General features: G+C 44.6%; 1 protein-coding gene across 5 annotated transcripts in view; it reads right to left on the bottom strand.

Moving 5' to 3' along the window:
• Positions 1 to 20,954, bottom strand: part of si:ch73-173p19.2 (V-type proton ATPase 116 kDa subunit a 1) — a 233,250-nt gene that overhangs the window by 96,378 nt on the left and 115,918 nt on the right. For all 5 annotated transcript variants that reach the window (XR_009319820.1, XM_059013885.1, XM_059013891.1 and 2 more), the window contains one exon: positions 1,260 to 1,410. Coding sequence is in view for 4 of the 5 variants with exons in the window: in XM_059013885.1 (XP_058869868.1) it covers positions 1,260 to 1,410 (151 nt within the window). In the remaining variant the exon portion in view is untranslated. The remainder of the gene's footprint in view (positions 1 to 1,259; positions 1,411 to 20,954) is intronic.

Genomic DNA, 20,954 nt, shown 5'->3' with positions numbered 1-20,954 from the left:
GGGCCTGTTGGATGCCTGTGGCTAATGCAGGTTTCTGAACTGATGCGTGTTGCTGAAATGCATCTTGATTGATTAAAGTGGAGACAGCGGGAGTTAGAGCAGCAGGGTTATGTATCCCAAGATGCCTGCGTCCGCGGTGGCTGACAGCAGTAAGACAGGAAGGTCCTGGGAGGCGGCGATCAGAACTGACGTCATAGTGGAAGTGACTGGGACTTGATTGCAGAGAGGTGAGGTAAATATTGAATAGATGCTCTTTGCTGGCTGAAGTGCTGAAAATGGATATTATTATTGCGAAGCTGTTGCTGGAGTTTTGGAACTGTCCAGTTCTTGATGTCTGGAGCTGGAGAACGGGTAGCAAGTCGAGTGCTGCGGCGAACCGGAGACAGCTTTCGAGATGACCGTTAACTGCACGTTGAAGCAGATCTTGAGGATTGTGAAGACACTGCCATGGAGGCCGAGAAAGCTGCGGCTGGAATTATTGCAGATTGAATCATCTGCCGGGGGGTAACCAAAGCAGGCTGTGTCGCAGGAGGATTCTGTTTGGGAGAAACAGTAAATAAATCTTTGTCGTCAGAGATACTGTAATGCAAAAGAACAAAATACAAAAGGAAGGGTGAGTAAAACGGTTATTTATGCTAGCGGTAATTATTCAATTTGGATTCATTAGTTGATATGATTCAATTAGATGAAGTGATAAATGTGGGGGGGTTGTCCATCCTCCCAAACCCAAGTTGTAAACTTAATTTTATTGTTAAATAAAATATTGTTTACTGTTGTTCTTACCCATTTTTTTCCAGGGAAATCCCTATAATAAAAATGGACAAAAATGATCTTTAATTACCGTCTCCTGCAGTTTGTGTGTGTGCGCACAACACTTAATTATCCAAATAAAATAACATGTGTGGGAAAAATTTCTAGTGCCAAATTTGGAACTGAACTTAATATCAAACTCTGGTTTATTGAGTGAAATAATTAGCTGAATCATCTAGCTTGTTTACTGCAACTCTCCTATTCGCTGGAGCAGCGCTTGCCAAGGAAAAGGGGCTACAATACTATGGTGTTTTTGCAAGGGTAAAACACATTGAAATACACAGTGTATGCTGTATGTAGCCTACCACAAAGACAGTTCCCAGTTTTACATTCATGATACTCCCCAACTTGGGTCTGGGTTTTTCATGGCATCAACGTAAAAGTCACTGAAACTATGCCCTCAACACTGACAGTTGAAGGTGAATGTCAATAAAGGTTAATATTCTCACCTGGGTTTATTTCTTGGTAATTCCCCACTCCATATGCATCAATGATACTTTGGAAGCCTGAGGTAAAGGCATTGGTCCTGTTGAATGTTGGTGGGGTTTGTTCTGTCTTTATTCTGTTCAATATAGGACCCAGACTGGATCCATTCTGCTCCTGAAAATATAGACAAATGTACTCCATTAAAAAGACAGTCACACAGTTTAAAAGCAGTTTACTAGTGTTCTCCAGCAGTTTGTAGCATGCAGTGGCCCACTGCAGAAGACTTGGGTTGTCACTCCCTCCCCAATTTCAGGACTTGGGAGCACTTCATGCTCAGCTATTCACTGAAATGCATTTATGCATGGGGTAGATTAAAGTCCATTACACACCGGCTGCGATGCAACAATTGAAAATGTGCAGCGATGCAACAGTATTTATAGAATCTATGCTTTTACACCACAGGCGACACGACAGGCGATGAAAAAGATTGAATCCTAGGTTTTGCAATTTTGTCAGGCGATTTGAGCAATTAGAGAACAGCTTCAATGCACGGTGTTCAACAGTGTGAAACAGTATCTAAAAATGACGGAGGAAACAATAATACTTGCCTTGAAAAACACCCAGAGCTTTATGACAAAGATAATCGCAATAATAAAAATACAGAGAGTAAAGATAATATATGGGGCTTCATTTCGAAAGAACTGGATAAGCCAGGTATGTAGATTTATTGCCAAATATGTTGAAATACCATCAGAGAAGACACTCATAATTTCCACATGATGTTGACAAATATGTACCTGTCTTGATCATAGTTTTGTAAATAGCAATTTTTTAGTTTTATAGATCTGGCAGTTTTCAAATCTGTCGCAACGCGTCTGTGTCGCTTCAGGTGTGTATGGTCATGTTGCTGCAATGGTATCTTGTTATTATTTTTTAATAAATCAAAGCCCACAGGGGTGATTAATCAATTTATTGTTAATCGAGTAAAACCCTTGGGGTCAAAGCAGGTCTTGGGCTGCAAAGCATGTCTCTTAATAGGCGAAGCAGCTGGTTAGTTATTGCCTATAAATGTTGAAGTGGTGGGGACAATTTCACTCACCAGGAAAAAAATGGGCTTGTTGTTCCCTACCCATGCCCTCTTTCTGTGTTTTGTGTGGTTACCAACTTGTAGGATCTGGGGGTTCCCGCCCTGTGGTGTCTAGATAAAAGGTTCCCACCTCAGCTGTAGGCTCTCATCCTAAGGTATCTAGATAAAGGGGTTCAATCATGTGGCTCCAAAGAAAACAATGAATGTTCCCAGATTTCCACTCCAGGATCCACCAAGGCCCATTTATTAAGGGGAGTGGCTAATACATGGGCAAAACTAATCTAATTCGAGCCCTTTATTAAGCACTATAATTTAGATGCATCTTACTCTGTCTACCTTTGCCCACTCTGCGGTATCAGTGGCTTCATCTAATAACATTAAAACTACCACCCACTCGTCTTACATCCTTTGGTATAGCTAATTTAGTGTGTGGAGTTCATTATTTGAGTTAAGAATAAGACCATTAACTGTAATATGGTTTCTTTATTTATCTTTTTAGATGCATTTTTTTACTTTAAATGTTTTTCTCCACCTTTAAGACAATGTAGTCTTAAAAAAAAAAAAAAAGCAACAGCTGGGTTACCAAAAACACATTGACAACCCGACAACCATGAAGACCCACAACAAACCTCAAAAGGTTAGAAACAAGTGCATCAAACGTAGGAAAAGGTTGCTTTAGAAAAATGAAAGTTAAATCAGAACCCCTACTGCAAAGCAGATTTGGGATGGCAGGTTGTCAATACTAAGAAAAAAACAGGAAAGAAGGAAAGAAAATTCAAATCAAGTAGAAAAAGTTGTCTGAATCAGTGCACTGACTTATGTGAAGATTAATTAAATGGACAGGAATGCTGCAGCCAAAGGCTACCTTGTGCATTACCATTATTATTATTATTATTATTATTATTATTATTAATTTCTTAGCAGACGCCCTTATCCATTTGTAAACAAAAATACATTTCAAGAATCACAATACAAGTAATAATACAATTAAGAGCAAGATAAAAAATACAATGACTTTGGTTCTAGCAAGTACAAGTATATGACAAAATATGATTCAATAGAGCTCCCGAGTGGCGCATCCAGTAAAAGCACTTGCGTAGAGTGCCGGATGCACACTATAGTCTGGATGTCGCGAGTTCGAGTCCAGGCCATTCCTTTGCCGACCGAGGACGGGAGCTTCCAGGGGGCGGCGCTCAATTGGCCGAGCGTCGCCCGGGGGGAGGGAGGGTTAGGTCAGCCAGGGTGTCCTCGGCTCACTGCGCACCAGCGACCCCTGTAGTCTGGCCGGGCGCCTGCGGGCTTGCCTATAAGCTGCCCGAGAGCTGCGTTGTCCTCCGACACTGTAGCTCTTGGGTGGCTACATGGTGAGTTCACAGTGTGAAAAAAAGCAGTCGGCTGACAGCACACGCTTTGGAGGACAGTGTGTGTTCGTCTTCGCCCTCCCGAGTCAGCGCAGGGGTGGTAGCGGTGAGCTGAACATAATAAAATAATTGGCCATTCCAAATTGGGGAGAAAATAATAAAAAATAATTGGCAACGACTAAATTTATAAATATATATATATATATATATATATATATATATATATATATATATATATATATATATATATATATATATATATATATATGATTCAATAACGGAGCAGATAACAGTGTCAGTGATAGTTACATCAGGATATAATTAAATACAAAATACTACAGATTAAATAACACTTGTGACAGATTACAGAAGTACAGGATTAAATGCAGTAAAATAGGGGGCAGATAAGAGCAAGTAAAGTGGATTTAAGGAAGAGTGATAAGTGTCCAGAGGGAAAAGAGGAGTTCTACAGGTGCTGTCTGAAGAGGAGTCTTGAGGAGGCGCCAGAAGGTGGTCAGGGACTGGGCAGTCCTGACATTTGTAGGAAGGGGCGAGGGTGGAGAAGGAGCGGGCTCTGGAGGCAGGGGAGTGTAGAGGAGGTAGAGCCAGTCTTCTAGTGCAGGAGGATTGGAGAGGTCGAGTGGGGGTGTAGGGAGAGATGAGGGTCTGGAGGTAGCTGGGTGCAGTCTGGTCAAGGCATCTGTAGGCGAGTACAAGAGTCTTGAACTGGATGCAAGTGGTGATCGGGAGCCAGTGGAGTGAGCGGAGCAGTGGAGTTACATGGGAGAAGCGAGGCAGAGAGAACACCAGGCGAGCAGCAGAGTTCTGGATGAGCTGGAGCGGACGGGTGGCGGACGCAGGGAAGTCAGCCAGGAGGGAGTTGCAGCAGTCTAGGTGGGAGAGTACCAGGACCTGGACCAGGAGCTGGGTGGCGTAGTTGGTGAGGAAGGGTCTGATTCTTCGTATGTTGCTCAGGAAGAAAATCGGCAAGTGTGTGCTAGAGTGGAGATGTGCTGGGAATACGAGAGGCAGGTGTCCAGGGTGACTCTGAGGTTCTTAGCTGAGGAGGGAGAGAGTGTGGTACATTCCAGAGGAACAGAGATAGAGAAGTTAAAGGAGGGGGAGGAGGGAAAGAAAAGGAGGTCAGATTTAGAGAGGTTGAGTTTGAGGTGATGCGAGTGCATCCAAGAGGAGATAGCAGACAGACAGGTAGAGATACGGGAGGGGATGGTGGAGTCAGAGGTGGGGAAGGAGAGGAAAATCTGAGCATCATCAGCATAGAAATGGTATGAGAAACCATAGGATGCGATGAGGGGGCCCAGGGAGAGGGTGTAGAGAGAGAACAGGAGAGGACCCAAGACTGACCCTTGGAGGACTCCAGTTGAGAGAGGGCGAGATGTGGAGGTTGCTCCATGCCAGGTTACCTGGTAAGTGCAGTTGGAGAGGTAGGAGGAGAACCAGGCCAGAGCAGTGCCAGAGATTCCCACGTCAGCGAGACAGGATAGTAGAATAGAGTGATCGACAGTGTCAAAGGCAGCAGAGAGGTCGAGGAGAATTAGGACAGAGGAGAGAGAGGCAGCTCGGGCAGAGTTTCATCATCATCGGCGATCACTTGAGTCGAGTATGATTGTCCTCCATAGGGTCTTCAGATGGCTGTAAAGGCCGATCAGAAAGCCACATATTTTGGTGCAGTGTGGACAGGGGTGAGTGTTGGTTGTGGTTGGTAGTTGGGCCTTCCTTGTGTTGAGTCTCTCCTTGCGTAGCTGCCGCTTGTCCTCTGCGGCACAGCGAAGATCCTTTTCGTGTAGTGCCGCCTCCTCTTGAACGATTTTCCTCCAGCTGTGTCTGTTTAGTGCAATGTCTTCCCAGTTGTTGTAGGTGATGTTGAATTTCTTCAGGTTTGTTTTGATGTTGTTTTTGTAGCGTTTCTTTTGCCTGCCAGGGGCTTGCTGACCATCCCTCAACTGGGAGTACATGATCTGTTTCGGGAGGTGTGAGTTGGGCATCTGGATGACATGGCCTGTTGGTGTTCCATTATGGTAGTGGTGATGCTGTTTATGTTGGCCTCCTCCAGAACGCTGGTGTTGGTGCGTCTGTCCTCCCAGCTGATCCTCAGGATTTTCCGTAAGGATCTTTGGTGGTGTTGTTCCAGAGCTTTGAGGTGCCTACTGTAGGTGGTCCATGTTTCGGCTCTGTATAGCAGTGTGTGGAGGACAACAGCTTTGTAGACCAGGAGTTTTGTATGGACCTGTAGGTCATGGTCTTCGAAAACACTTTCTCCGTCTTGCGTAAGCTCCACTAGCACAACTCAGGCGGTGGTTTATCTCTGAGTCAATGTCTGCTTTGGAGGAGAGAAGGCTGCCGAGGTATGGAAAGTGATCAACATTTTCAACAGTGTTATTGTCAACTTGTATTGTCGGCAGAGTAGAGGGCTTGGTGGTTGGTGGTTGGTGAAGAACTTGTGTCTTCTTTATATTCAAGGCTAGACCCAGGAGCTTGTATGCCTTGGCAAAAGCATTCAGGATACACTGGAGGTCTTCTGCGGAGTGTGCTGCAATGGCATTGTCGTCAGCATACTGAAGCTCCATGATGGTGGTGGTGATGACTTTGCTTTTAGTCTTGAACTTGTTGAGGTTGAACAGCCTGCCATCTGTTCGGTACAGGATTTGAATTCCCTGTGGCAGGTCTTGGCCAATGAGGTGAAAAATGGCAGCAATGAAAACGGCAAACAGGGTGGGCGCGATGATGCAGCCCTGTTTGACCCCTGTCTCCACAGTGAAGGGCTCTGACTCAGAGCCGCTATTGCTGAGCATTGTGGCAGACATGCCGTCATGCAGCAGCCTTAGTATTCCTATGAACTTGTCAGGGCAGCCGTATTTGAGAGTATCCGCCAGACAGCGTGGCAGTTAACTGTGTCAAAAGCTTTTGTTAGGTCTATGAAGGCCAAGTACAATGGATGCTTTTGTTTCCTGGCATTTCTCTTGTAGTTGGCGTGCTGTGAAGATCATGTCTGCAGTACCTCTGGATGGGCGGAAACCACACTGCGATTCTGGGAGTACTTCTTTAGACAGGGATAGAAGTCGGTTGGCAAGGACATGTGCAAGTACTTTGCCTGTGGTTCACAGGAGGGAAATGCCCCTGTAGTTCCCACAATCTGCCTTGTCTCCCTTTTTGAAGAGATTGTCACTATCAGAGCATCCCTGAGCTCTGAGGGCAGTTCTTCCTTGTCCCAGATCTTCAGGAGCAGGGCATGCATGTGGTGCAGGAGCTCTGGTCCGCCTTCCTTTAGGATTTCCGCTGGGATCCCATCTGGTCCGGCGGCCTTGTTGTTTCTCAGGCTTCTGATGGCATCTTGTACCTCAGTCGCACTGGGAGGTTCCCCCATGTCTCTTCTCATGGATCTCTGAGGGATTTGGTTAATAGCCTCCAGTTCAGTGGTGCTGTTGCGGTTGAGAAGCTCCTGAAAGTGCTCTCTCCATCGTGTGTTGATTGCCTCGTTGTCCTTTAGGCCACTGTAAATTGGACCGTACACTGCCGTGGTGGCACTGAAGAAGCCTCTGGTATCACCAGTGTCTGCCAACCTCTGGATTTCCAGGGCTCTTTCAGTCCACCACATGTTCTTAAGCTCCCTCACCCTATGCTGGACAACAGCCTTAGCTCTGGAGTGAGCCTCTCTTTTGCCCTTGTAATTGAGGTCATTCTGCCAGGCACAAAAGGCTTTCATTTTCCTTGTAATGAGCTGCTCTATGTCTGTGTCGTTCTCATCAAACCAGTCCTGATGTTTTCTGGACTTGTACCCAAGGGTTTTCTTGCAGGTGTCGAGAATGGTTGATTTGAGCAGACCCCAGTGTTCTCCGATATCCTGTGGATATTCCTGTGGGAGGTTTTCACCAAGCGAGGCCTGAAGGTGTTGCTGAGTGACAGTGTTGCCCAGGCTCTCAATGTTCAGTCTTGGCCAGGTCTGCTTTTTCTGAACCCTCCTCTTCCTCATTAGTCTGATGGACATTGTGGAGTGGATAAGGCGGTGATCTGTCCAGCAGTCGTCTGCACCGACCATTGCCCTTGTGACGTTTACGTCACGGCGGTCCCTAGCTCGGACAATGAGATAGTCAATGAGATGCCACCGTTTGGAGCGGGGGTGCTTCCAAGATGCTTTGAGTTTATTTTTCTGGTGAAAGAGAGTGTTAGTAATGGTGAGGTCATACTCAGCACATTTGGAGAGAAGAAGAACTCCATTGGAGTTGATGTTGCCAATGCCTTCCTTTCCTATGGTGCCTCTCCAAAAGTTGTGGTCCCGGCTGACCCTGGCATTGAAGTCCCCAAGGAGAATTCTTATCCTACTTGGGGATGCTTGACAGTGTTGCGTCTAAGCAGGCATAGAAGGTCTCCTTTACTTCCTCCTGCGAGTCCAGAGTTGGAGCATAGGCACTCACAACTGTTGCCGTCTGGTTGTTAGCAAGCACCAGACGGATGATCATGATGCCCTTCATCTGCCAGACGGGTTTCAGAGAGGGCAGCTAGGTCAATCTGGCATCTCCTCAGTTCTTTGGCTATGATCGCAGTTCTCCTCTCGGGTCGATCACTAGTTGCACCATCCTTTTGGGTGCGAAAATTCCAGGCTCCAAAATTCATTTTTCTTTGTTTCTGACCGCATGTAGGTGATCCCTCTGGACGCAGTAATCCAGTCAGGAGTTTTGAGGCAGGCTATTTTTAGGGCACCTTTTCCAGCCCCTTCCCCTAGTGGGGTGAGCAGAGTGGATCCTAAAGAGGGCTGCTCAATTATGGGTGCAGCTGCCGAAGGACTCTTATCTGCCTCAGTCCAAGAGCCCAGCGACTGAATCTGACACCCACCGCCTAATGTGCCAGCTCGTGACTAGAAGCTTCCAGATCTCACAACCCTTCGCCACTTGCTGATCGCCATAGGACTTTGATCCGGGATGTGTAGGGCAGTTCCCTTTTTGGAGGACGTCTGTGCGTGACTTCATTTAACGTGGGGAGACTGATGCATGGGCAGCCACCACACGGTCCTTGACAGATAGGGGTCAGGGTCCAATGGCATGGTGACCATGACTATTGGGGACCTCCCTCTGCTGCAGCCTTCCTCTGCCTTCACAACCGTTGTGACTTGCCGTCATCTTCCGCATGCTCCACCGTTGAGGTCTTGGTTGGATCGCGCTTTGTCTGGAACTTCCCCCCTTGACCTTACCATCATGGGTGCCCGTACCAGGAGCTAGCTTAGCTCCAGACGGCATCGCTCTCGGGATCATTGGGACTACGCAAGCTTCTCCACCACGGCAAGGTTAGTGAGTTGGTGACAGACAGGAGGGCGGTTTCAGTGGAATGAGCACAGCGGAAGGCAGATTGGAGAGGGTCAAGCAGAGAGTGGTTGGACAGGAAAGCAGAGAGCTGGTGGTGTACTGCCCGTTTGAGGGTTTTGGAGAGGAAGGGTAGGAGGGAGACAGGATGGTAGCTCTGGAGGGAAGTGGGGTTGAGGGTAGGTTTTTTGATAGAGGCTTGTTTGAAGGCAGAGGGAAAGTGACCAGAAAGGAGAGAGGTGTTGAGAAAGGAGGAGATGAAGGGAAGTAGAGCAGGAGCAGCAGCTTGAAAGAGGTGAGTGGGGAGGGGGTCCAGGGCACACGTGGTGGGTTTGTGACCCTGGAGCAGGAAGGAGAGGTCAGAGTCCATTAGGTCCATTAGGAACCTCAGTAACAAGTAGCTAGAGCAAAAAAATTGAGGGAGAAACACACCTCTATGTCTATGTTGTAATAGTCAACCCTGAAGCCGTCCTTAAAAGTATAGTTCCAAAACCAGCCCACAAAGTTGCCATGCCCCTGGTGGAATGGGTAGTGAGCTTTTCTGGAGGGGGCAAGCTTGCTCAGGCAGTCCTGACTGTGTCCGTTATCCATTTGGACAGCCTCTGTTTAGACAGGGCTTGACCATGGGACTTTGCCCCTGTTTGGACTGTCTCCAACTTTTTGTCCTGGACAGAGCATATGGAGCTGCCGCTATCTGTCAGACTGGAAAGGAGGCGGATGGAAAGCTTCCAATTCCACAGACTGGTTGACATTAAATGCAGAGATAGTTTTCAGCAAAAAAGCAGGATTGCTACGAAGCATAACCTTTGTCCTGGCTTCTGCAAAAATTAAGCAGGCTTTTGCAATTGAGAATGCTTGCATCTCACTCACCTGCTTTGTGGAGGTGACTGAAAGCAAGAAAGACGCTTTGAGCAATAAAAATTTTAGTTCGGCTGAAAGAAAGGGCTCAAATGGAGGCTTCATTAGTGCATCAAGTACCACGTTAAGCCTCCAGTGAGGAATAATATGCTTCTTTTAAAAATTGCCTCACCAATCTTGACATGGCAAGCTGAAATAGCTGCCAGATAGACTTTTAACATAGAGGGGGATTTCCCCTTGTCAAACAGGTCCTGCAAAAACTGCAGTATAACTGTGTGATGGGGTGCCCACCCCTTGTGTATATTAATTTATTTATGTATGTATTTTCATTTGTGCTGTTATTTATTATTTGAGACCGGCGAAAAAAAGCCGCTCATAAAGGGTAGTTGGGTTAAATCCCCATCCCGAGAAATTGCGTTGATAAACTTAAATAATATTATTAAAAAATGTAATTATTGAATCGATTATCCAGTATTTATATCGATGTATATAATGTGGTGTTGTTGTTGTTGTTACTTATTATTTGAGACCGTCTCATAAAGGGTAGTTGGCGTGGATGGGGTTAAATCCCCATCCCGAGAAATCGCATGGGGATGTAAAAGACCCACTCCAGGCTCATTGATGAGGAGAGAGTTTAGAGGAGTTGAGAGCAAGTGCGAATGCTACCAGTGAGAGATCCAAAAGGTACTCTTTTTGGGAATTATCATTATTGTTTGTGAATGTTTTGTTTTGGCCAACAAACCGTGTTCTTTGTGTGTTTTGTTTATAGTGTTTGTTTTATTATTTAATAAATAGACTGCTGCGGCAGTTTAAACCTGTACCTCGGTCTGCCGTCGCCCTTGCAGTCATCTCTGCCACAAACTGCCAAACTGCCACCGAGGCAGGGTGTCTGAAAGACGCCCCACTTGTACCTGTACAGGGAATGAGTGGACGCTGCTCTGGCACCCTATTGGACAGACCCAGACGGCTTAAATAAAGAGCTGTAGGTTTGATGGGTCGCGATGCCATAAGGTCCCCTGCGCCTGATTGAGCAGGTTGTGGCGTTTGGGCAGTCTCCACGGCTGTCCACTCAGGAGCTGCATCAGGGCTGAAAACTAGTATCCTGGGCTAATACGGGCCTATTAAGAGCATCTTGGCCCAATCCTGCCTGATTTTCTCCAGACACAGCGGGAGCATGGCAAACCAAAGGGGACAGTGGGTCGATTCCTCAGAGGAGAAAGAACTTGTGCTACCCAGAGTTCATCTTCACCCAGAAGAAATCCAATTGCAGGTATTTATGGCATACTAATTGGTTCTAATTAACTCCACACATGAACCCCTATACCAAATAAATTATAAGTGGGGGGTTGGTAGTTTTGTTATTGGGAAGTGGCTCACAGTATTGAGTGTGCAAAGGAAGGTTGTGAGCTACAGATGTCTAGACTGTAGTTTTTTGAAGGTGAGAAGAGGACATTTTTTAAGTTGTCCCAGGGGGTAGATATTCCACTGAGTGTGCATTGATGTTTTTATCCAACAGGTTGCCATGTAGTAGGTCTCTATGCACACCATCAGCCAGTTTGCGATTGTTTAGATACTGGACTCCCCAGTGTGTGCTCCCCAAATGACACAAAAAGGTAACCTGTTGGTTTCTATTTTTCAGTGGGTTATACATTTTTTTTATGTATACAGCCCGTCTATGTTTCTGTGGCTGTTGAAGGAGCAAGCAGCACTGAACTTAGTGAAAATGCGTGGCAAGCAGAGAGAGAGAGAGAGAGAGAGAGCTAGCAGTATGATACTATAATTGTAACCCAAAATAATTCTAAATTAAATAATTCCATAACAACAAATAAAAAATAAAAAACACAGAAAACACTGTGGGATCTGTAAGGGAACACAGCTCAGCGACGTATTCACTATAAACATTTATAACAACGTGTGACAGAAAACGAATGAATATTGGTTATAAATCTGCCTCCCGACCTGTGAGGACGCTGTGTCCCGGACTGGATGGTTTGACAGTTAATTCCAGGGTCGGTCGGAAGTTGGCCATCCAGGAAGGGGGCGGAGCCACAGTACACTAAGTCATCGCCCCAGACAGGAAGTGATGTGGCAATCACGGATTGGAGGATAAACGATTGCACTCGCTAACCAAGGGGGCGTGGATGAAGGTACTATAAGGGGAAGTGGCCGAACAAACTACTCCTTTGTTATGGTTACGGATGAACCGCTGAAGGACTGTGAAAGTATCGTGAGTGCTTAGTGTTTGTTTATTTGGTCGTGCTAATTGTAAACGTTTTGTTGTAAATGTTTTGTTAGATGGTTAACACGTACCATGACCTGTTGCTAAAGGCCAGCACCAACCTGGACAACACTGCACCATTGTTCACAAAATAAATGTATTTCACCACTCGCACTGAAAAGCACTCACTTTGGAATTGTGACCGTGCCTGTGTTCTGTGTGTGTATTTAGAAACATGATTATTTCAGGACTGAACCCTGGGGGGTTTTCTGAGCATTACACATTGCTGTGTATTGCCAGTTATCATTGTTTGTTTTACATTTGCTTTAAATTTGCTGGCCAGCGCTAGCATTCAAGCAGCCTGTAAATAGGGTCCCCAATGTCCAGTGCCACACTGTCCACCACCTGTACGACAACGTGTGCCTAAATAGCGCCAGATCAAAGTCTTCGCCAAACTGCTGAAAGACAACATACTGGGGCGAGTCCCCACCCCACCAACCAACCAGGATACAAGGAGCCTAGCAAGAGCCAATTGGCAGAGGATATCCACAACACTGTACCAGTGGAGACATGACACGCATCTGAGAGGAGCCAAGCGGATTCGAGAGCAGGTTTGAGGACAATGATACACACTCAGCATAATGTGTAGCAAGTTAATGCACACAGCGGGCTGAGGGAAGGTAGCAGACAACTCTATAGCAAGCGTGACAAACACTACATGTATGGACATAGGAATATCGACTATCGACCTATGTGCATCTGTATTCCACTGGGTAAACCCGGACTCTCCATCCTCGCTGTTCCGCTTCAGTGGCTAGTTGAGCATACCGCAGTTTCTTCCTCTCATACGCCTCATCTACAGCATCCTCCCATGGCACTGTTAACTCTACCAGGTGAACAAGGCGTGCTGATCCAGACCACAAGACAATATCTGGTCGAAGGTTAGCGGTGGCAATCTCAGGTGGAAAAATAAGCCATTGACCAACATCTGCCAGCATTTTCCAGTCTAGCAGCTTCCAGTTGTCCTGGGCGAGGATTGGTTTTAACATCTTTTCTTGGTGGTTGCTCTCCTGGGCAGAGGAATGTTGTCTTTTGTGCATAATGTTTTGATGGAACAGGTGGCAACTTATTGGTCATGTTACGCTTGTCTTCCAATGCTAAGGCCAAACATCGCAGCACCTGGTCATGGCGCCAAGTAAACTGTCCTTGGCTAAGAGCCACCTTACATCCTGTCAAAATGTGCCTTAATGTTGCAGGTGATGAACACAAAGGACATGAGGAATCGTCTCCTACCCAGAGGTGTAGGTTCTGTGGTGGTGGGAGAACATCATATGTTGACCTGATGAGGAAACTGATCCTGCTGTGTTCCATTGACCATAGGTCTTGCCAGCCAATCTTGCGTTGTTCCACACTTTCCCATCTCATCCATTCTCCCTGCTTGGCCTGGGAAATGGCCTTTATACACCTCATCCTCTCCTCCTGCTTTTGCACCTCGTTGACTACCAGCTTCCTCCTTTGAGCTGGGGCTGCCTTGTGCCATGTAGGAGGAGCTGAACTGAGACCAAGACCCCCTCTTCCATGCTGAACTTGCCCTGTGTTATCACCAATTCGAAGGGCAGCCTTTGCATCTTCCACAGCTTTCTTTGCCGCCCACTTTCTTCCAGTTTTCAACACAGGTGCTGCCTCCCTTACGCATTTGTCGCGTGACTCTACTAATGTCATTTCCAGTCTGACCTTGGCGCACTTAAACTCCTCGGTTAGAGCGGAGACTGGTAGCTGCAGTATTCCTTTACCATAAAGTCCCACTCTGCTGAGGCAGCGTGGAACTCCCAACCATTTCCTGATGTATAAACTGATTAAAGCTTCCAGCTTCTCTACTGTTGTCAAAGAAACCTCGTACACAGTCAGTGGCCACAGCAACCTCGGCAGTAGACCAAACTGAAAGCACCAGAGTTTTAGTTTGCCTGGTAGAGCGCAGCTGTCTATGCTCTTCAACCCTTCCACTGCTTGTTGTCTAACTTCTCCCACACGAACTGTGTCCTTTAGGTCCCCGTCATACCATCTCCCAAGACTCTTCACTGGCTTCTCAGACACTGTTGGTATTGCCTCACCATTAATGAAGAATGTTTTATCTACTACTTTGCCTTTAATTATAGAGCTGCTCCTTGATTTAGTGGGCTTGAATTGCATTCATGCCCATTCAATGTTATTGGTTAATTTGCCCAATAACCGATTAGTGCAGGCCACTGTTGTAGTCATGGTTGTCATGTCATCCATGTATGCTCGAATTGGTGGTAGTCGCATTCCAGAAGCCAAGCGCTCTCCTCCTACTACCCATTTTGATGCCCTAATGATTACTTCCATTGCCATGGTAAAAGCCAGTGGAAATAAATAAACAAATAATAATAATATTGTGATGATTTGCCTTCTTGTCACAGGTTTTTCCTCAAAGCAGACACTTGACAACCAGATGCAAGAAAACGCCGTAGCGTGGGTTTATTATTTCTAAACACTGAAAAGAAAATAAAGGAAACAAAACTTAACCCGGTCTCGGGTCCTGACTAAACAGATGGTTCCCTAACTAATGACGGGGCAGGCTAAGCCTGTTACCTCATCTCCAAAACCAAATCGTAATCCAAATACTCTTTCTAAAATGTCGTTGACCAGTTCTCACAATAATAATAAAATTGTTCCTTGTTTACTCTCCCACTCTCCAACCCAACTCCTACCATCACCCTCAGTGTAAGACACATACGCACACCCTTTTAACAATTGTCAATTACCACCTGTAATTGACTTCACCTGGAATTAGTCCTGACAAATAACCTCTACTGGGTCCTAATGCCCCAGGTATGATCTTTGCACACCAACCATTTAATTTGTTTGTTCACCATCCAGTTAGTTTATGTGGTCCTTCCACATTCTGTATGGGTTTTTTTAACCAATTTCTCACACTGCCCCCCCCCTTTGCACTATCCCGTCGGATCAGGCATACCAACCAGGGAGACCTGCAAAATTAGCAAGTATAATTTTCCGACCAAGGTCCGATGCCTCTTAAACACTGCTTGGACACGTAGATTCCATCCTGTACCCATCCTCTCAGTTTAATCTCACCCTGTTGTGCAAACAAACTAATCTCTGTTTGTGGGTACCTTGAAAAAAAATCTGCATTAATGTGCTCTTTGCCCTTTCTGTACTTGAGCTCAAAACAATACGGTTGCAAAGACAAAAACCAACGGGTCACCCTTGCATTCCCGTCTTTGTTGCGGTAGAGCCATTTTAGGGGTGCATGGTCTGTTACTAAAGTAAACTTTCTACCCCATAAGTAATAGTGCAGAGCCTCTACTGCCCACTTAATGGCCATACACTCCTTCTCTACAGTGGCATATTTGACTTCCCTGGGCAACAACTTCCTGCTTAGAAACAAGACTGGGTGTTCCGCTCCCTTCCTTTCTTGTGACAATACAGCCCCAAAACCTACAGCGGAAGCATCAGTCTGCAAAAATGAAGGGTTTATTAAAATCTGGGCTGATCAACACTGGCTCCTTACAAATGGCTGTTTTTAAATCTTTAAATGCCCTTTCCGTTTCCGAGTTCCAGACAATTTTGTTTGACTTTGTTGCTTTTGTCAATTCTGTCAAGGGAACGGCTCGAGTAGCGAAATCTTTTATGAACCGCCTGTAATAACCTACTAACCCCAGAAATGCCCTCAGCTGTTTCTAATTTGCTGGTTGCTTACAAGCTTGAATTGCATGTATCTTCCTATCTTGGGGTTTTAGTTCTCCATTCCCTAGTATAAACCCCAGATACTTAGTTTCCTGCAAGGCGAACGCACACTTCTTTTTATTTGCGGTCAGTTTACTGTCCCGCAACGCCTGTAATACTGCGCTCACCTGGCGTAAATGGGATTTCCAATCCTTACTAAAAATTACCACATCATCTAGATATGCAGCAGTATACTGCTGATGTGGACGAAGAACTTTGTTCATCAGCTGCTGAAAAGTGGCTGGCGCGCCATGAAGGCCAAATGGAAGCACAGTAAACTTAAAAAGACCTTCCGGAGTAGCAAATGTTGTTTTTTCTTTTGAACTTTCTTCTAAAGGAACCTGCCAATATCCTTTAGTCAAATCTAGTGTGGTGATATATTTAGCCCTGCCCAGTTTCTCAATCATGTCATCTATTCTGGCATGGGATATGCATCAAACTTAGATTTCTCATTAACCTTTCTAAAGTCAATGCAAAACCTTACTGTACCATCGGGTTTCGGGACCATCACCACTGGACTTGACCAGTCACTGTCCGATTCCTCGATTATTCCCATTTTTAACATGCTCTGTATTTCTGCTTTCATACCCTCTCGCTTAGCTTGTGGGATTCTGTATGGCCTTTTCCTGATCACTACCCCTGGTGGTGTAATAATCCTGTGTTCCACAAGATTAGTTCTTCCTGGCACCTCTGAAAAAACATCTATATTTGTTTCTATTAAATTATTTATTTCCTTTTTCTGAATCTCTGACAACTGTTCACCAACCTGTACATCTTCCATCTTCCATCTTCACGTTCCACACTTCTGTCTGTGCAACATTCACTGTCAGATCCCCCTCATTCCACGGTTTCAGCAAATTAATGTGAAACAGCTGATATGGGTTTCTCTTGCCTGGTCTAAACAATCGATAGTTAACATCAGAGTTTTTTTCTACTACCTGGTATGGCCCTTACCATTTAGCTAAAAACTTGTGTACGTGTGAGGGTAATAAAACCAAAACTTTATCTCCTACTGCAAACTCCCTTAGTCTAGCACCTGCATTGTAATGTCTCTGTAGTTTCTCTTGTGCACTTTCCATGTTCTGCTTGACAATTTCAGCCATCTTTCCCATTCTTTCTTGCACTTGACAGACATACTGAACTACATTTTGGCCCGAACTTGATTTCTCCTCCCAAGCTTCTTTAATTATGTCCAAAATTCCACGGGTTTGTCTGCCATACAGCAACTCAAATGGTGAAAACCCGGTGGAACTTTGGGGTACTTCCCTAAAAGCAAAAAGCACGAAGGGCAACAGCTGGTCCCAGTCCTTACCATCAGGGCGCATTACTTTCTTTAACATTTGCTTTAATATTTTTTTAAACCTCTCCACCAAACTGTCCGATTGTGGGTGGTAAACAGAGGTCACTATCTTTTTAATGTTACACAGCATGCACAGCTCCTTCAATATTGAAGACACAAAGGGAGTTCCCTGGTCGGTAATTATCTAATTTGGAAAACCCATTCTACTGAATACCTGCAACAAGGCTTGTGCTATGTTCTTTGACCTGGGAACTCTTAATGGAATCGCTTCTGGATACCTAGTTGCGTAATCTACTATAACCAAAATATGTTTGTACCCCGAACTCGTTTTTTCTAACGACCCCACTAAATCCATGCCAATTCGAGAAAACGGAACTTCAGTTATGGGTAAAGGAACCAAAGGAGCGGGTGCAGGCTTTCTGTCTGAAACCAATTGACATTCTTTGCATTGATTACAACGATTAAGAATGTCTTGGTAAACCCCAGGCCAGAAGAATCTACTTAAAATCCTTTCCCTAGTTTTATGAGCCCCTAAGTGACCACTCAACACATGACTGTGTGACAAATGGAAAATCAGTTCTTTAAATTTACCAGGAACCACTAACTGTTCTAACCAATCACCTTGATCAGTTTTGGTTACTCGATACAATAAGCCATGTCTTGTGATAAAATGTGGAAGAGGTAGGCCGTTTCGGATATTTTCATAGTCGTCATCAATTTCAAAGACTTGGCTAAAAGCAGCACGTAAATTTGGGTTTGCTGCCTGCTCTTTCCTAAAATCCAATTGCGATACCAGCAACTCATTCCACATTTTCACCGACATACTTCCTTGTGAAATCAACGGTTTTGGCTTTTCTAAGCCTTTCCTGTTTCAACGTTTCACTTTTCTTTGTACACTTTCCTGATGGTAACCTTTGTGGTTTAGGCTGACCCCTGCTCTCAGGTACAATTTCCCCACCTCTCCCAGACTCATTATCAGAGTTTACCATAACGTTAAAGGGTTGGTTTTTTTTCTTGTTTCCTTTTCCCTATAACCCGTCTTGTTTTTTTTTAAATTTCCTGGACTTCCTTGTCTTACCCGGTTCTGCAAATACCCCATCTGAAAAATCAAACAACGTATGCCCCTCAGACACTCCCTCATTGTGGCTTTCAGCAACAGACATTGAAGACAATTTCTTTTGGTTCTTTATCAGAGTGTTAAAATTAGGACAATCTCTCCCGACAACTACCGGGTAGGGAAGACGAGGAAATACTCCAAATTTATAGCGTACTGGTTCTCCGCCAATCTCTACCTCCACTAACTTAGCCGGATAGGTTTTAATGTCTCCATGAATGCAACTGATCCTAATTTCGTTACACTCCGGTAATTTTAAATGTTCAATTAGTGACGCAGTGATCAAACTTTGCCCACAGCCCGAATCCAAAAGCGCTACAGTCTCCCTACTGGCTACTTTAATAGTAGACAAATAATCCACCTCCAACATTCGTGAGGTGAACAAGTTATTAACAGTGGTGACGTAATTGCAAGTATAATCACAGCCCCCATATGCATCAGCCCAATCACACTCCATATTTTCTACCTGTGGGTTTTTTCTACATTATCTAGCAATTTGTCCCTTCTGATGACAATTAAAACATATAATGTCGGGATTATCCCGCCCCATATATTTTTCACCCCAAGGTCCCTTCACAGCCCGTGGCTGCTCTTCGTCACCCCATTTCCCAAGCACAGTCTTACCCGCGTCTGTGCGTTCCTGCCTCTTCAGGAATGAGTTGAAGCAGCGTTCCCTCTGGGGAACAGCGAGCCAACCTGTCGGCGGCTGTATGTCTCTCGACCAGAGATATCAGTTCATCGGCGTTGACTGGATAGGCTTGTTTGATCGTTTTCCTCAAAAAAAAAGGCAAAGCTCTCAAATACCGATCCATGACAAGTAATTCCACTACCTGTGCTGATGAGTTGAGCTCCGGTTGCAACCATTTTCGGGTCAGATGTATCAGGTCAAACATTTGAGACCGCGGCACTTTATCCTTTTGGAACAGCCAGTCATGGAACCGCTGAGCTCGTACAGCTGTAGTAACTCCCGCCCGGGTAAAAATCTCCTTCTTCAACTGACTATAGTCAGCAGCAGAGTCCAGCTCCAAGTCAGAATATGGTTTTTGGGCGTCCCCTATCAGGAGTGGTGCTAAGATCCCTGCCCATCGAACCCACGGCCATTTGTCCCGTTCCGCTGTCCGCTCAAAGGTTAGCAGGAAAGCCTCCACATCATCCTGATAAGTCATCTTTTGTAAGAGATGAGTTGTTGGTACAGCCCGTTCTTCAAACAGTTTAGTAACTTGTTCCTGCATCACAGTCAATTGTTGCTGTATCGTCAGATTGGCCTTGTGCTGCATAGCACTAGCCTGCAACAGTGCCTGTACTACTGCTTCCATGATCCAATTTTATCACAGTAAAAACCCAGGGTACAAGTCTGAATTTGTTGTCAGACAAACTCCCCACTTCTGGTACCACAATGTAATGATTTGCCTTCTTGTCACAGGTTTTTCCTCAAAGCAGACACTTGACAACCAGATGCAAGAAAATGCCGTAGCGTGTGTTTATTATTTCTAAACACTGAAAAGAAAATAAAGGAAACAAAACTTAACCCGGTACTAAACAGATGGTTCCCTAACTAATGACGGGGCAGGCTAAGCCTGTTACCTCATCTCCAAAACCAAATCGTAATCCAAATACTCTTTCCAAAATGTCGTTGACCAGTTCTCACAATAATAATAATATTTTTCCTTGTTTACTCTCTTCAACCCAACTCCTACCATCACCCTCAGTGTAACACACATACGCACACCCTTTTAACAATTGTCAATTACCACCTGTAATTGACTTCACCTGGAATTAGTCCTGACTAATAACCTCTATTTGATCCTAATGCCCCAGGTATGAACTTGAAAAGTATTTGCTTACGACTGTAACTCGCCCTGGATAAGGGTGTCTGCTAAGAAATATATAATAATAATAATAATAATAATAATAATAATAATAATAATATGGTCTTTGCACACCAACCATTTAATTTGTTTGTTCACCATCCAGTTAGTTTATGTGGTCCTTCCACATTCTGTATGGTTTTTTTTTAACCAATTCCTCACTATATATATATTATATATATATATATATATATATATATATATATATATATGATTTCCATTACATGAGAGTAGATGTTAAAACTTCATGCTGATTTGAATTTGGCTCTCGCCAAGTAATAAACTGTGAGTGTGAAAATAAATTGGACCTGACGCGCCTGATACATGCTGAATAAATGGACCGCTAAGGGTTAATGCAGATTTAATTTTGTTTGATTTTATTTATAAGAATCTTTAGGGGTGCCAATAATTCTGACACCTATCTTTTTGAGAACATTTTTTATTACGTGTTAATAAAAAACTCTGAGCAATTGTATTAGAATAAAAGAATATGGTTTTCCCATATATTTGAGCATAAAATATAGCTCATTACCTGTGTTTTATTTTATACAAGCTTTTTGGGTCATCTTTATCAAGGGTGCCAATAATTTGAGGTGACTGTATATATACACACTACTGTATATGTAAAAAAATATATATATAAACTATTAATAGTACTACTACTAATAGTTTAATTGAACAAATAGGAAATGATTATTGTTATTATTGTTTGTTTATTTAGCAGACGCCTTTATCCAAGGCAACTTACAGAGACTAGGGTGTGTGAACTATGCATCAGCTGCAGAGTCACTTACAACTACGTCTCACCCGAAAGACGGAGAACAAGGAGGTT

This window comes from Acipenser ruthenus, chromosome 3 (assembly GCF_902713425.1).
Source record: "Acipenser ruthenus chromosome 3, fAciRut3.2 maternal haplotype, whole genome shotgun sequence".
Lineage (NCBI taxonomy): Eukaryota > Metazoa > Chordata > Actinopteri > Acipenseriformes > Acipenseridae > Acipenser > Acipenser ruthenus.
Note: the sequence above shows the minus strand (reverse complement) of the source record. Positions and strands in the feature narration are given on the sequence as shown.